A 15,302-nucleotide genomic window follows, 5' to 3' on the forward strand; every position below is an offset into this window, starting at 1 on the left:
AAAAAGCAAGATGGCGACAATTTTTTTTTCTGTCAGTAACTCTTATCGACATTCGATAACACATTTATTCTTAAGCGAAGATAACTACTTTATCAACTTTGTCTTGAAGGTTAGAATTTAAAAAAATGTCAATGTTTGTTGGTTAATGCGAAAATAGTGAAGCGAATAAGGAATATATGAGTTATTTAGTGATAATTAGACATAAATAATTAGAAAAAAGCAGTCATGGGGTTACTAACAGATCCAAGAGCTGGAAATATGAAAATAATTAAAATCATCGTGAGATGGGAGACACAAATATGTGCTTTGATGTACATTGCCGGAATTATTTGGATGATGTTGCTTGCATTACCGTATTTTAATGACAGTAAATATTAAATTATCATTATTAATTAATTAATTAATTAATTAATAACCTAAAAAAGCAATAAAGTAACCCAAAAATTATTTTTCAGGTACATATTTTTCGGAAAATGCATTACTACCTGGTCTTGTTACCAAAGAGAGTAATTTAGAATCCACAGCTAGACAGTATTATCGCGAGCTCCTTGATGAAATGTCCAAAGATCCTAATCGCATGCCATTACCATGGATATCAGCTAAATTAAATCAATTACACCTGGATGTTTATACTCACAACTTTAGTCTTAATTATCCGTTTCAAAAGCACCAATTCACCGGTCAAAATATTTATGGAATAGTCAGAGCACCAAGAGCTGCTAGCACTGAAGCTATTGTCATCAGTGTTCCTTTCAGAAAGCTATCAAGTGTTCATCCTTTAACAGCACCATCAATAGCCTTGCTGCTGGCATTCGCTAAATTCTGCAGGAAAAAAAAATATTGGGCCAAAGATATTATTTTTCTAATAACAGAGCATGAACAGTTGGGCATGCAAGCTTGGTTGGACGCCTATCATGGTGTTGTGAGTGGTCAGAAAGGCGTGCTGATACCTGGAGATTTATCCGGTCGTGCTGGATCTATTCAAGCTGCTATCAATCTTGAGCTACATTCCATAAAAGTCTCATATATTGATGTCAAAGTTGAAGGACTTAACGGTCAACTACCGAACTTGGATCTATTTAATCTAGCACAAAATATGATCAAAAAAGAAGAAATCAAACGGTCATTCCAACGACGGTTTGATATTCGAAGCAAACATGCTTTCAAAGAATGGTGGTATTATTTTAATACTTTGTCTTCAATGATCTTTACTCAAGCCACTGGAGTTCCTACTGGAAATCACGGGCTTTTTCACCGGTTTGTCATTTATTTATTTTTAATTATAATTTAGTTTGATTTAATAATTGATAAAATATTCTCTAGGTATGGCATTGAAGCAATCACACTAGAAGGCTTTGAAGCAACAGACAAAAAAACAGGAGTTAATTTCCATCAACTTGGAAGAGTTATTGAAAGTATTGTTAGATCCTTAAATAATCTTCTTGAACGATTTCATCAGTCTTTCTTCTTTTATTTACTACCATCTACTGATCGGTATATTTCTATTGGTAAGTAGAGGAACATTACATGACTTTATGTTATCCTGAAGTAATTAATGATAATTATTATTTTTTTTAATATAAAAAATTTTTTTCTGTCTCTCCAGGACTCTATATGCCATCGCTAGTGCTAATAGTGGGCAGTCTTTTCATAAAAGCCTTTTCAATATGGGTAAAAATGCAAGACTCGACATCAAAAGTCGACCCAACCACCAAAGAAGCAACACTAAAATCTGATGAAAGCGAAGAAAAATCATCAGAAATCCAAGTGGGAAATATTGCATCTGATTTCCTATGGAGTCACATTTTTGGAGTGGCTGTCATGTCATCACCTCCACTGCTAACAAGTCTAGGAGCTCAATATCTCCACTTGCAGACTGAAGACTCTATTTACTACGGATTTTTTATCATCACATTAATCACATGGACATACTTTATATTCACAAAAAGGTCTATTTAATTTTAAATGATATCTAAACTTTGTTATAATTCATTTTTTCATGCTACTCTAATTTTATTTCAGATCTTCAAAGCCTGATAGCATATCCCAAATCCGAGTTATCGTTCTCGTTGAATTTTCGACATCATTAATGTGTATTGGAATGCATAACTTCTCGTTAGCTCTGCTCACAGGCATCATTTACGTGCCAGCGATTCTACTGATAACTCCAAATGAGAATTCGAATTCAAAGGCTCGACATCTACTCAAGCTTACATGGATCCTATTGCATCCATTTATGATCATCTCCATCATCATTAGTGCTGTAACGTATAACAATTTCCCTGAAGAATCATTGTCGTCTTTATTTGTCAGATCCATTGATGCGACAAAGAAGGCACTTGTGTTCAGTATTGTTGATTCAATGATTTATGGAAATTGGTTGTTTCATGCGGCAACTATCATTTTACTTCCAGTTTGGCTTTTGCTTAGCAATGTGATCAGTACTAGAGTAGCACCTATTTCCTAAGGTAATTAATAATTATAATGATAATGATAAATAATTCCAGTGTAGTTTCAATTATCTATTATTATTATTATAATTATTGATTAATTTGCTGATAAAGTATTGTAAATATTTGTTAAGAATGTTGGAAAGCTTTCGTGATCACCTGGTTTGATGAGAAAAAATATAAGAAGTTGATTTGATGATGAGAAAATTTTCTATCAAGGACTAAGGTGATCAACAATTGAGACATTGATTTCAGCTGGACACCACCCAGAAGATGGACAAATGGTTAAAATGATGAATAACTAAAAATTAAAATGTATCAAGATATTTTTTATCATTCAAAACAAGATTTCGTTGATTAAAAAGCATGGAATGCTTTAGATAAAAAGTTTTTTTAAATTTAAAACCATTTTTTGTCCATCTTCGAGGCCTAACCAGCCATCTTTCAGTTTCTCTTGATCAGTAAAATCCATAAAACTATTAGAAATCTTGAATTTAAAAATTTCTACCATTTTTTTCTATAAATCTGATATGATAAGGAACATTTTAAGACATCAACCATGAAGATTCATCAATTTTTCGATTTTTTACAGCCAGATGACTGCGAAAGTAGCGAAAATTACCAGAATGTTTTTACGTCGCATAATTGAAAGAATTATATTAATGATAATTAGCTCTAATAAAATAGTCATTATGATTTAACTGAGAAACATTCAGTATGAATGAATCATAAATATTCAATACTTCAGTTGATATTTATTCTAAACGAAGAATGTTCAACTGTTGTCTGTACTCAATTACTAAAAGATGAATACTTAAAAATATATTCAATCTTTTATCTTATCATAAGGCAATCTTGTGCAACAAAATAAGTGATAACTAATTGTTTTTTTATAAATGATTTTCATTGAAATAGAAATAAAATTTTCTCAACAATCTGCTAGATCTAGAGATACTTTAGTTGATAGATATCCTAGGATATTTGTCATTATGACTTGGATAATAATTTCCTAAGTGAAATGTGATAATTTAATTTGACTGGAGTACGACATTCCAGCTTGAAAATCATCGTAAATCATTGCTGCAACATCGTAAACAATACGTCATACTGTAGAGTGTATCTACAGTGATAACCTATTACAGATTAACTTGAGAATCGAGTAATTTATCGTAAATTACATCAGTCTAGCCATTTAACTTGAGACTGCAACATTATTTTTAAATAATTTGGTGCACTTTTCTTTTTGTTTATACTCTAATTAATCTATTTATTTCTCTCTCACAAAGGTCATTATATAATTATTACTCCACTCTTATAATTATTAAATTTAATTTATTAAATAATTTCATTAATTAATCAATAAAAATAATGATCAATTTTTCGTTTAAAAAATATTGTTAGTTAATTTTTTAAAAAAATCTATTTGTTTATTTTTTAAGTGTTCATGGTATTATGAAATGCTATAAATAAATAGGAAAACAGATGCAATAATATGGCAATAGAATAAAAAAATGGTAAAAATAGTGATAAGTGATAGATACTAGGTCGTAGAAACTAATCCATATCAACTGTCAGACTAGAGTATTATCTTTACCAATTCCCAAGGATTTGAATACATTTCCTAACAGACGGGTCAGCGACTTTCACCTGCAATATGATGTTAATATTTCAGTAGTAGTTGATACTTGGATTCGACTTGTACCAGAGGACAGACTGTTTTTAATTGACAATATCTCAGGTACTTTTTGAGACACTTGGAAATAAGCGACCATGGGAAAGCCTAATGATGAAAAGGTCAAGAGTGATGCAGTGAAAAGTGAAATTTTCTTTGAAGATAATTCGTTGAAAGTTAATTCATCAAATACTCTAGTATTTTTTGTCAATGGACAAGAGGTAAATATTTTTGATAATGAAATATTGTAACAGATTTAGAAAATTGTTTGTTAATTGAGACTAGACAATTAAAAGATTAAATGAAATTTGAATAAATATTTTTTAAATATATTTCAGGTACGAGATAGTGATGTCAATCCTGAATGGACTCTTCTTTATTATCTCCGCAATAAATGTATCCTTTTGTTGTTTGCAAAATGTTTCATGCAATTTTATTTCCCAATAGGATCTTTTAAGCAAAAAGTACCCAAAATATTATCAAAAATCGTTTCTCCAAGGTCATGTCCTTCTCTCGTTAACAAAAATAATTATTTTCTTTAATGAAATAAATTAAAAAACAATAGTAAAGTTAACTGGCACCAAGCTGGGCTGTGCAGAAGGAGGATGTGGTGCTTGCACTGTCATGGTCTCTAGAATAGACCGGAAGACTCATAAAATTAGGTATTATTTTAGAATGAGAATATTTTTATAATTATCCTAGTAGCTTTAATTCACAGAAAACGAAATGAATTTATTTGTCTTAACAATTTTTTAGTCATTTAGCAGTGAATGCATGCCTGGCGCCAGTATGTAGCATGCATGGATTAGCAGTGACGACAGTGGAAGGTATTGGAAGCACTCGGACCAAGCTTCATCCAGTTCAGGAGAGAATAGCCAAAGCTCATGGATCACAATGTGGCTTTTGTACTCCAGGAATTGTTATGTCTATGTATGCTTTACTTCGAACGAATCCAAAGCCATCAATGCATGATATTGAAGTGGCATTTCAAGGTATCAAAATAGAGTGAATTAATTTTCTTCATTTTATTTATTGATGGATAAATTAATTTATAGGCAACCTGTGTCGATGTACCGGTTATCGGCCGATTATTGAAGGCTTCAGGACATTCACTGAAGAATGGGAACAATCACAGCTATTAAATAGCATCAAAGAAAATAATTGTCAACAAGTGTGTGCTATGGGAGATGCTTGTTGCAAGAAGGCATTTACTTCAGAATTACCATCAGAAGTTTTTAATTCCAAAGAATTCCAACCTTACGATCCATCACAGGAAATAATATTCCCTCCAAAATTGAAGCTCTGTGATAATCTAGACAAGGAGTATCTAATAATCAAAGGAAAAACAACCACTTGGTATCGTCCAACAACATTAAAAGAGTTATTACTGCTAAAGAAAAGTTTTCTAAATGCAAAAATAATTGTCGGGAATACTGAAGTTGGTGTTGAGATTAAATTCAAACACTTTAGCTATCCAGTGTTGATTCAACCCATGCAGATTGAAGAAATGCGAGGAATTACTGTGGATGGAGATATTCTGAGAATTGGAGCAAGTGTGACGTTGATGGAAATGACAGAAGCTATGGAGGAATATATTAGAATAAAACCTGAATATAATACTCGTATTTTTGTTGAAGTTATCAACATGCTGCATTGGTTTGCTGGCAAACAAATTCGAAATGTTGGTGCGATTGGTGGTAATATTATGACAGGAAGTCCTATATCTGATTTAGTACCAATTTTGATGGCAGCAAAGGCCAAGTTAAATGTATGTAGCTTGGATGGAGGCTGTCGTCAAGTGGCTCTAGATCATACATTCTTCACTGGATATCGTCGGAATGTGGTGAAACCGGAAGAAGCTTTGATCTCAATAGAAATTCCATTCACCCATGAATCGCAATATTTTATTGCTTATAAGCAAGCTAAAAGACGTGATGATGATATAGCAATAGTCAATATGGCTCTTAATGTCATATTTGAAGCCAACTCTAACATTATTTCTGAAGCTCATCTAGCTTATGGTGGAATGGCACCTATGACTAAGCTAGCTGTTAAAACTTGCCGAAATATGGCTGGCCAGAAATGGGATTTAGAGATGCTAGAAGCTACTTATCAGTCGTTGATAGAAGAATTTCCACTTCCTGATGATGTTCCAGGTGGAATGGTACACTATCGTCGATCATTAACCTTGAGTTTATTCTTCAAAGGGTTTATTCATATTTTAAAGCAGTTACATTTAAAATTAGGTGGCCAAGTGTTGCCGAAAGAACTTCAATCAGCCTCGGAAACATTTCATTACAAAGCACCAAAGAGTTCACAATACTTCCAAGTGGTTTCTAAGGAACAAAATGCTAGTGACTTGATAGGAAGACCAATTGTCCATGCTAGTGCATTTAAACAAGTAACAGGAGAAGCTATTTACTGTGATGATATACCTCAAATAACAAATGAATTATATTTAGCTCTAGTACTTTCTACCAAAGCTCATGCTAAGATTCTACGAATTGATGCTTCTAAGGCATTAGAAGTTGATGGAGTCGTGGCTTTCTTCAGTGCAGAAGATATTCTTGAACACAACAGATGGATTGGACCAGTATTTCATGATGAAGAAGTCTTTGTTTCGCAAAAGGTAACAAGTCAGGGGCAAAGCATTGGAGCTATCATTGCTGAAGATCAAGCAACAGCACAAAGAGCCGCAAGACTGGTTAATGTTGAGTATGAAGACTTGGAACCGATCCTAGTGAGCACTGAAGACGCAATAGCAGCGCGATCATTTCTACCAGGTACTCCCAAGAGCATAATTAATGGTGATGTTGATGAAGCTTTTGCACAATCAGACCACCTTCTAGAGGGAGAAGTAAAGATTGGTGGTCAGGAACACTTTTATCTAGAAACTCATGCTGCCTTGGCCCATCCTAAAGAGGAAGAACTCGAAGTCTACTGTTCAACTCAGCATCCAACAGAGATTCAGAAATTAATCGCTCATGTTTTAGGAACACCAATCAATCGAATTAATGTTAGAGTTAAGAGACTAGGTGGTGGCTTTGGAGGTAAAGAATCACGAGGAATGTTGGTGGCATTACCAGTGGCTCTAGCTGCTTATAAATTAAAAAGATCCGTGAGGTGTATGCTAGACCGTGATGAAGACATGATGATAAGTGGCACTAGGCATCCATTTATGTGTAAATACAAAGTTGGATTTACCAAAGAAGGTTTGATTAAAGGTGTGAAGATAGATATTTATAACAATGCTGGATGTTCAGTAGACCTTTCGCTATCAGTGCTTGAAAGAGCCATGTTTCATTGTGAAAATGCCTACAAGTATGCAGCAACTCACGTGACTGGGTATGCTTGTAAGACTAATTTACCATCAAACACAGCATTCAGGGGGTTTGGTGGTCCTCAAGGGATGTTTGTTGCTGAAAACATCATGTGGGATATTGCTAATTATTTAGGAATAGAACCAGTGAAGGTATCAGAATTGAATTTATATCAAGAGAATGATATAACTCATTATAATCAACCGCTAATTAATTGTCCTTTGCAACGATGTTGGAGACAGTGTATCTTGTCATCGAATTATGATGAACGCAAGCTAGCTGTTGATAAATTCAATCAAGAGAATAGATATAGAAAGAGAGGAATATCAGTGATTCCAACGAAATTTGGTATTGCATTCACGGCATTGTTTTTAAATCAAGCTGGAGCTTTGGTTCATGTTTACACTGATGGATCAGTGCTAATTAGCCATGGAGGTACGGAGATGGGTCAAGGTTTACATACTAAGATGATCCAAGTGGCAAGTCGAGTACTCAAAGTGGATCCAAATAAAATACACATTTCTGAGACTGCAACTGATAAAGTGCCAAACACATCAGCAACTGCTGCCAGTGCTGGGTCAGATTTAAATGGAATGGCTGTGATAAATGCTTGTAATACAATAATGGCACGAATTAAGCATATTATCGATGCTAATCCAAAAGACTCTTGGGAGCAATGGATATCCAAAGCTTATTTCGAACGTATTAGCTTATCAGCAACTGGCTTTTATCGAACTCCAGACATTGGATACTCTTTCGAAACAAATTCTGGTACTGCTTTTAATTATTTTACCTATGGAGTCGCTTGTTCAGAGGTTGAAATTGACTGTCTAACTGGAGATCATCAAGTTCTACGCACTGACATTGTCATGGATCTTGGGAATAGCTTGAATCCCGCTATAGACATTGGCCAAGTTGAAGGTGGATTTATTCAAGGACTTGGATTATTTACCTTAGAGGAATTGATCTATTCTCCAACTGGTACACTTTACAGCCGAGGTCCTGGAGCATATAAAATTCCAGGCTTCACCGATATCCCACAAGAATTCAATGTATCTCTTCTGAAAGATGCTCCTAATCCTCGAGCCGTTTTTTCATCAAAAGCTGTTGGAGAACCGCCACTATTTCTTGCTTCTTCGGTATTTTTTGCCATCAAGAATGCGATTCAAGCTGCAAGAAAGGATGCCGGGGTTAATTTATTGTTTAGATTAGATTCACCAGCCACTGCTGCCAGAATTCGGATGGCTTGTGTTGATGAATTAACTAACAAAGTAATCAATATTTTTTAGTTCATAATATATCTTCTATTTTTATGTTTTATTTAAATTAATTGAATGTTTTATTTTCAGTTTCCAATCCCTGACATCACTAAATGCTGGAATAAAGTGCCTTAGAGTTTCACTGAAAATATTTATTGAAGAATTATTTTGTTATAGTCAGTATCGAAATAAAGAAGTAAATAAAAGAAACTGAATAAAATTATTTACATTATAAATAAATGTTTAATTGTAATAAATTGATAGTAAATAAAGACTTATATATTAATTATGTAATAATAAAATATAATAATTGCATTATACATTGCTTATACCCGATTTTTCAACAGTTTCTAATAAATTCACTAGATGAGTGTCGAACAATTCACACCTTATTGGCATATCCAGTGAGTAGAATGGATTTTTTAGAGCATAATCAGCATAAAGTTCATACACACGTTTGGTTAGAATGTCCATCCCAGCTTGTGAAGGTTCAGCTACGATCATAAACTTAACTCCTGTTAATGTTTGAAAACAATAAAGTCTAAAGGTATCAGCTTCTAACACTTCTATACCAGAACATCTTGGTTCAGGACTCAGTTGACTGGCAATTGCAAACAAAGGATAGAACATTGAAGCGAGGAATATTTTTTCATTTGTTGTCATCTTTGCTCGACCGAATTTTAATGTCACTGGGAAATTTTGTGGTTTATTCAGGTACTCTAGAACATCTGTGCCGTCTTCCAACTCCTTTCCAACCACTGGGTTTCCGTTGACTGACATCAAAACATGTCCAACTGTTGAAGTTCATTAAGATATTATTTATTTTCATGAAAGAATAAAATTATGAGATCATTACCATTGATGCCATCCCGTTGTCCAAAAGATACAACAATCTTCTTATTTTCATTAATTAATTTAATATCCAAAGGATAAGTAAAAGTTCGTTCATGTTCTATTTTTGGAACATTATGATCATAATTGAATATTAATCCTCCAGATTTTGACACAATATAAACCCCATACACCACCATTTTTAAAATATTAGTGATTACAAGTAACAATTGTTAGCATTGTTTATTTATTTAACGTATTAAACGTTGTCGAATTTCTTTAGGTTATTGTTGACCATCAACAAAAATGGCGGCGTTTCCACCTGTGGCGAGTTGAAAAAGAATCGAGTTCAACCATGAACGTTGCGTCCAGAGAAAAAATGTGTTTTCTGGTGTTTTCATATCGTACGGACATAAATTCTTGAAAAACAACACTAAAAAATGCTAATTAATTAATTATTATGTCTCAATTATGTGGACTTGAAAAAAAAAATTTGAAAAGTCCACAAGCACACAACGCCATCTATGGAGTAAAGAAGATAAAAGTGAGTGTTTGCGTGGGCAGGAGAGTGGGTTTTTTTTCACAGTCGCCCTCAGTGACGCTACGTCATTTGTTGTGTAAACACTGTTTGAAATTGTGTCAAAGTTTTCTTTGGCAAAAGATAACATAAAATTTAAAATTCCAACGAAATTTTATATACAAAACGTATAGATTATTGTTCAGATCATCCTAATTATTGATAATAATTAAAAAAAGGTATGTATTATACAAAATTTAAATAATAATTGAGCAAATTTTTGTCAGCGTCAGTCGATGATGCTGTAAACGAAGTTCATCACGTTTCGTTTGGTCTATTTAGCAAGAATTTGTAATTTATTTTTCGGTAAAGAATGTGTGATATCATTTAAAAGAAAATTATTAATAAAATAAAAGACGGTTATTTTTTTTTTATGCATTTTCTGCGATTTTGTGGCAGCGTGTATCTGAGTGAGATAGCACTATGGATGACGCTATGCGTTGAAAAAGGACATGAATAAAATTAGTCATGCCACGACGCAAACTAAGTAGTCCAGTAATTTGTGTTACACGTGTGACTCGGGCGTGTTAGTTTATTAATTGATTTATTAATGTTTATCTACATAAAATTGCATTGAAATATTTTTTAATTAAAAAATAATTGAATTTTTAGTTTTTATCAGTAATAATTGTAAAAAAAAGTCCCAGGGTTTTTTGCAATAAAATTTATAGTTTTGATTGAATTTATACATCAGCTTTATGCTAATATTGATTAATTTATCTTTTATTACTTCCGTAAACATAAAACGATAAAAAAATTAAGAAAGGACTGATTTGGTCGGTAAAAATGGTAAACAATATAAAATGTGTATAAATTTAATAAATAAAGTAGAATTGAAATAGTTATTTTAATGACCATAAATCGAGATAATAATATAAAATATTACTAAACAAATAAATTTAAATTACAGTTAGTCGTAAAATTATTATCATCTATATGCATGACTGACCGTTTTTGAAATTGTTTTCTAGTAAGTAAAAAACTGTAAGATTGATGAAATATTATAATTATAAATCACATTTGTCTATTGCTACTTATCGTAAAAGTTTATCGTGTTTTAATATTTTTAAGAAAACGAAAAATATTTATCTTATTCACTCGAAATCGAGCCAATCATTTAAACAATTACAGACGCCGAGCATTGAGTATTACAGTTTATGGTCAGGTACTATTTATGAGCAAAAGAATCTATTGTACTATACCTGGGTCTGTTTCTAAAGATGGTCAGCTGATAATAATGTCTGAATCGGCATGCACCACAAGAATTTAAGACACATTTTTTCTAGTAATTTTTATTAGAAAAATTTACAATTTTTACTAGATTTTGAAAATTGACTAAATCATTTTCTTGATGGATGAATAATTCTTTTTTTTTTTTTTAGAAATAGTATGATATAACTTTATTTTTTTAACAAAAATTAAAGAAACTGTTGAAAAGTTTTATTTTTTAATTCTTCATAGTTCTAATCTGGTGGAAAGAATTTTTAAAACGATTATTAACAAAAAAATTGTTTATTCAGATTATAGACATCATGGATCAAGTTCTTCATAACCGTCATACATACCGTCCACTTCGACCTATGATGAGAAGACGTGTGTCCCAGCCAATTGACTACAATAGTGATACTCCAGAAGCACGTGCATACCAACGAAAAATGAAATACTGGTTAGATCTGTTGAAATCACCGGACCAGTATGATGTAGAATTTAAAGCGACTGGAAGAACACCTATTTTTTTCGTGACAATGAGTCACTGCTCCACTCAAATTTCTGCAGTTCTTGATAAGACGCCTAACATCAATATTCAAGACAAAAGTGGACAGACTCCTCTTCACGTAGCTGTTGCAAATAACAATCTCGAAGCGGTGAGATTGATTATGACTCGTAAACCTGATCTCTGTATTCGGAATGTGTTGGGTGACACTTCTCTTCATGTAGCAAGTGCAACGAAGAACATTCGGCCTGAAATTGTTCAAGAGATTTTAAGAACAAGAGTGTGTCTTAATCTCAAGAATGACGACGGGTTGACGCCATTGCATATAGCTACGATACATAACAACATCGAACTGATGACTGATTATCTAGACCTCGGAGCAAAGACTGACATTACCGACAATGAAAATAGGTGGACTCCACTCCATCATGCAACTATGGTACGCTATTCCCATGCAGCATTACTTCTTCTGAGACGCGGGGCAAATCCTAACATCACTGATAAATTTGGCCAATCACCCATTTTTAATGCTGTTATGGGAGGTGAAGTGGATCTTGTTAGCAATATGGTAAAATATGGTGCTGATATTTATATCCCTAATAAATTTGGACAAACACCACTTCATCTGGCTGCCCAAAATCCTACCTCTGCTGTTCTAAGGTGGTTTTTGGATCGTAATTGGAATATAAACATCAATGTTCAAAATCGTAAAGGTCAAACACCACTTCACTGTGCTGTAGAAGACAATAGAAGTGATAATATAGTGACTATTTTACAAAAGGAGCCTGATTTAGATCTCCGAGATCGTCAAGGCCTTACTGTTTTTGACTTACGTCTTGACGATGAGTTAATCAAGCACGTCGTCAAGCTAAAAGTAGCTAAATTACGGGTTTCTCAACGCACGTTGAACGTGGTTCATACAGCAGATAACTCTGGGTTCACCCAAAAATATGAACAACAGTGTTATGAAGAACTAGAGAGAATGAAAAAAATTCCATTCCCAGGTCTAACTGTAAGCTATTATCAGTTTACATTCACGACTCTACAACATCGAGCAGAGTACATGATGAACAAGAAATTACGCTTGTATCCTCGTGATACCACTTCAATCGTACGGAGATTTCCTATTTATTGGGGTACAATTGACCGATGCTTCTTTGAAGCTTATGAGCGATGTAGGGAATTGGAGAAGTTCCAACACGAGAAGGATATGCTTTTTCGTGGCATTCCAGATCATTGTGTTAGTAATATTCTCACCCATTTGTCTACTCCAGATGTAAGAAGATTACTGAAAGCTTTGAAAGTACCTCTGAGATAAGACAATTTTTCATATGCAATTCTGAGAACAAATAATCAAATAATCTTTCATTGAAGAATATTTTCATTGCCAGGACTTCCAATTTTTATACCATCTTCATTTATGATAAATATACTTGTATATATTGTTTGTAATATTTTATTACACAATTAGAAAAGTATTTGTACTCAGATAAAAAAAAAATATATTTTATAATATATTTTAATATGCGACAATATATTACTGCAACATTTTTTATATCAAAAACAAAATGATTCATTAATTAGCGTGTGTAAATATTTGTAATGTTTTTTAATTAAATATAATTATTATATCTAAATCTAATCTACAATTTTAAGAAATCCGTCTGAGTTGTTTCATTGAAACAACAATAAATTACATAATATTATTTATTTATAAGATTTATTTATTCTTTTTTAATTTTTACAATTTCGTTCATTATCATTCTAAAAATTAATGTATCTAAAGGATATGATGAAGAATATATGTATCTAACATCTTGATGTATTCGAAATAATTGTCTATAAAAAAAAAAATCTTTGATACTTATTTTTAGATTAAAATTAATTAATTAAGAAATGTCACAGCTGCATTGTAATTCATATGTCCAAAAATAAAAGCAATTAAAGTTAATAAAAACAATTAAAATCACTCAGAAGATACCAATTACAATAATTAGAAATCAATAAACATAGCTTAATAATACTTCAACTCAAAGGAATTTTTTGACAGTCATCGTCAATATCACGAGAAAGGTAAGTGCATACTTTTTATTTTTTTCTTTTTATTACACTAAAGAGAAATTTAATTTTTAGAAAAAAATGTTACAATCATTGCATCGAGCGTGTGCAGAAAAAGATTATAAATCAGTGAGAAAACTTTTAGAAGAAAAAAGAATAGAAAACATCAATAGTGTTGATTTACATGAGAATACTGCTCTACATGTGGCATGTCAAGTTGAAGATCTTGATACTGTAAAACTTCTTCTGGAACACAATGCAGATGTGAATGCAAAAAATAATCAAGGTCAAACTCCTCTCTATATGGTATTGGGTGTCAATTGTTTCTACCATGGAAGTGTAAATTTGAAGATAATTAAAACTCTACTGGAGCACAATGCTGATCCCAACAATGTTGATAACAATGGCAAGACTCCAATGGCAATTGCTTGTGAAAGTGATGATTTAACAGTTGTAAAAATTTTATTGGAGCATGATGTTGATATGAATTGGACTGATCTCCAAGGAAGAACACTTCTTCATTTAACAACAATACTATATGCATCGCATATATTTGAATATTTATTGTCTCAAGGTGCTGACATCAACTGTAAATGTGATTTTGGTAAAACTGTGCTTGATTATTTACGCGACATGGTGTTTGCTGATGGATTCATCAACGGTCAAGGTGAAGAGGTGCACCGATATCAGATTTATTATTGCATCAGAATATATGAACGAGCGAAAATTCAGATAATTAAATTAAAATGTGCTGGACTTTATGTCAGTCAACATAATGTTGATTTAATTTATTCAGACTTGGAATTCCAAGATGTGATAAAGAAACTTGAAAATACATTTTCACTGCAGAGTGACGATATAGCGACACTTGAATATCAATGTAAGAAAGAAATAGATATGTTGAAGCGTATTAATGTTTGTTGCATGACACTCTATCATATTTTAGCTAATGATATCAATAAAACTAGCAGTCTAGCTAGGAATAAAAGTAAATGTCAAGAGATTATGAGAATTTTAGAGTTGAATTTGATCAAAGTTGTTTTTCCGATATACATTGATTTGATAAAAAGTAGAGTCAAAGAAGCGATGAGAAGGAATGAATTATTGGATGTTATTGAGAATTATAATGTCTCAAAAATTTTTCAAGGTTTACCTTTGATATGTATTCGAGAAATATTCAGTTACTGTAGTACAACCGATATTAAAAAATTTCAGAAAGCAATTGAGAGGATGAAAATGATATAATTAAAAAATCGATCCAGGTGCACTCTGTAATTTTGGTCATCTTTTAATTTTATATAAATAAAGTTTCAGATAAATTCTGCTAATAATTGGAAAATAAGTGAACGCTTTTTCATTATTTGAAAATATTTCTTTACACATCTATGACTGACAATTATTTGCAATTTTATTCAAGACTC

The 15,302-nt window shown here is 32.4% G+C and overlaps 5 protein-coding genes across 5 annotated transcripts; 4 read left to right on the plus strand and 1 right to left on the minus strand.

The window, feature by feature from the left end:
* Positions 1 to 119: 119 nt before the first annotated feature.
* Positions 120 to 3,159, plus strand: GAA1 (glycosylphosphatidylinositol anchor attachment 1). The gene is made up of 5 exons (XM_035077678.1): positions 120 to 367; positions 456 to 1,257; positions 1,324 to 1,508; positions 1,607 to 1,949; positions 2,023 to 3,159. The coding sequence occupies exons 1-5, from the start codon at positions 226 to 228 to the stop codon at positions 2,465 to 2,467; spliced, it is 1,917 nt and encodes a 638-aa protein (XP_034933569.1). The 5' UTR covers positions 120 to 225; the 3' UTR covers positions 2,468 to 3,159.
* A 657-nt stretch (positions 3,160 to 3,816) lies between these two features.
* ry (xanthine dehydrogenase rosy) lies at positions 3,817 to 8,911 on the plus strand. Its single transcript, XM_035096860.1, has 6 exons — positions 3,817 to 4,343; positions 4,461 to 4,518; positions 4,688 to 4,784; positions 4,879 to 5,114; positions 5,178 to 8,713; positions 8,792 to 8,911. Exons 1-6 carry the CDS (start codon positions 4,221 to 4,223, stop codon positions 8,834 to 8,836), a joined length of 4,095 nt encoding a protein of 1,364 aa, XP_034952751.1. The 5' UTR covers positions 3,817 to 4,220; the 3' UTR covers positions 8,837 to 8,911.
* A 72-nt stretch (positions 8,912 to 8,983) lies between these two features.
* On the minus strand, positions 8,984 to 10,000 carry Trs23 (trafficking protein particle complex subunit 4-like protein Trs23). Its single transcript, XM_035077744.1, has 2 exons — positions 9,558 to 10,000; positions 8,984 to 9,495 (listed from the first exon to the last, which is right to left on the minus strand). The coding sequence occupies exons 1-2, from the start codon at positions 9,730 to 9,732 to the stop codon at positions 9,017 to 9,019; spliced, it is 654 nt and encodes a 217-aa protein (XP_034933635.1). The 5' UTR covers positions 9,733 to 10,000; the 3' UTR covers positions 8,984 to 9,016.
* A 154-nt stretch (positions 10,001 to 10,154) lies between these two features.
* Positions 10,155 to 13,299, plus strand: LOC118063614 (serine/threonine-protein phosphatase 6 regulatory ankyrin repeat subunit B-like). The gene is made up of 2 exons (XM_035077696.1): positions 10,155 to 10,288; positions 11,630 to 13,299. The coding sequence occupies exon 2, from the start codon at positions 11,642 to 11,644 to the stop codon at positions 13,139 to 13,141; it is 1,500 nt and encodes a 499-aa protein (XP_034933587.1). The 5' UTR covers positions 10,155 to 10,288; positions 11,630 to 11,641; the 3' UTR covers positions 13,142 to 13,299.
* A 663-nt stretch (positions 13,300 to 13,962) lies between these two features.
* On the plus strand, positions 13,963 to 15,126 carry LOC118063766 (ankyrin repeat and protein kinase domain-containing protein 1-like). The gene has a single exon (XM_035077920.1). It carries the CDS (start codon positions 13,963 to 13,965, stop codon positions 15,124 to 15,126), a length of 1,164 nt encoding a protein of 387 aa, XP_034933811.1.
* The last annotated feature ends 176 nt before the right edge of the window (positions 15,127 to 15,302 follow it).

This window comes from Chelonus insularis, unplaced genomic scaffold (genome assembly GCF_013357705.1).
Source record: "Chelonus insularis isolate UGA/USDA-ARS -01 unplaced genomic scaffold, ASM1335770v1 contig_146_pilon, whole genome shotgun sequence".
In the NCBI taxonomy this organism is placed as follows: domain Eukaryota; kingdom Metazoa; phylum Arthropoda; class Insecta; order Hymenoptera; family Braconidae; genus Chelonus; species Chelonus insularis.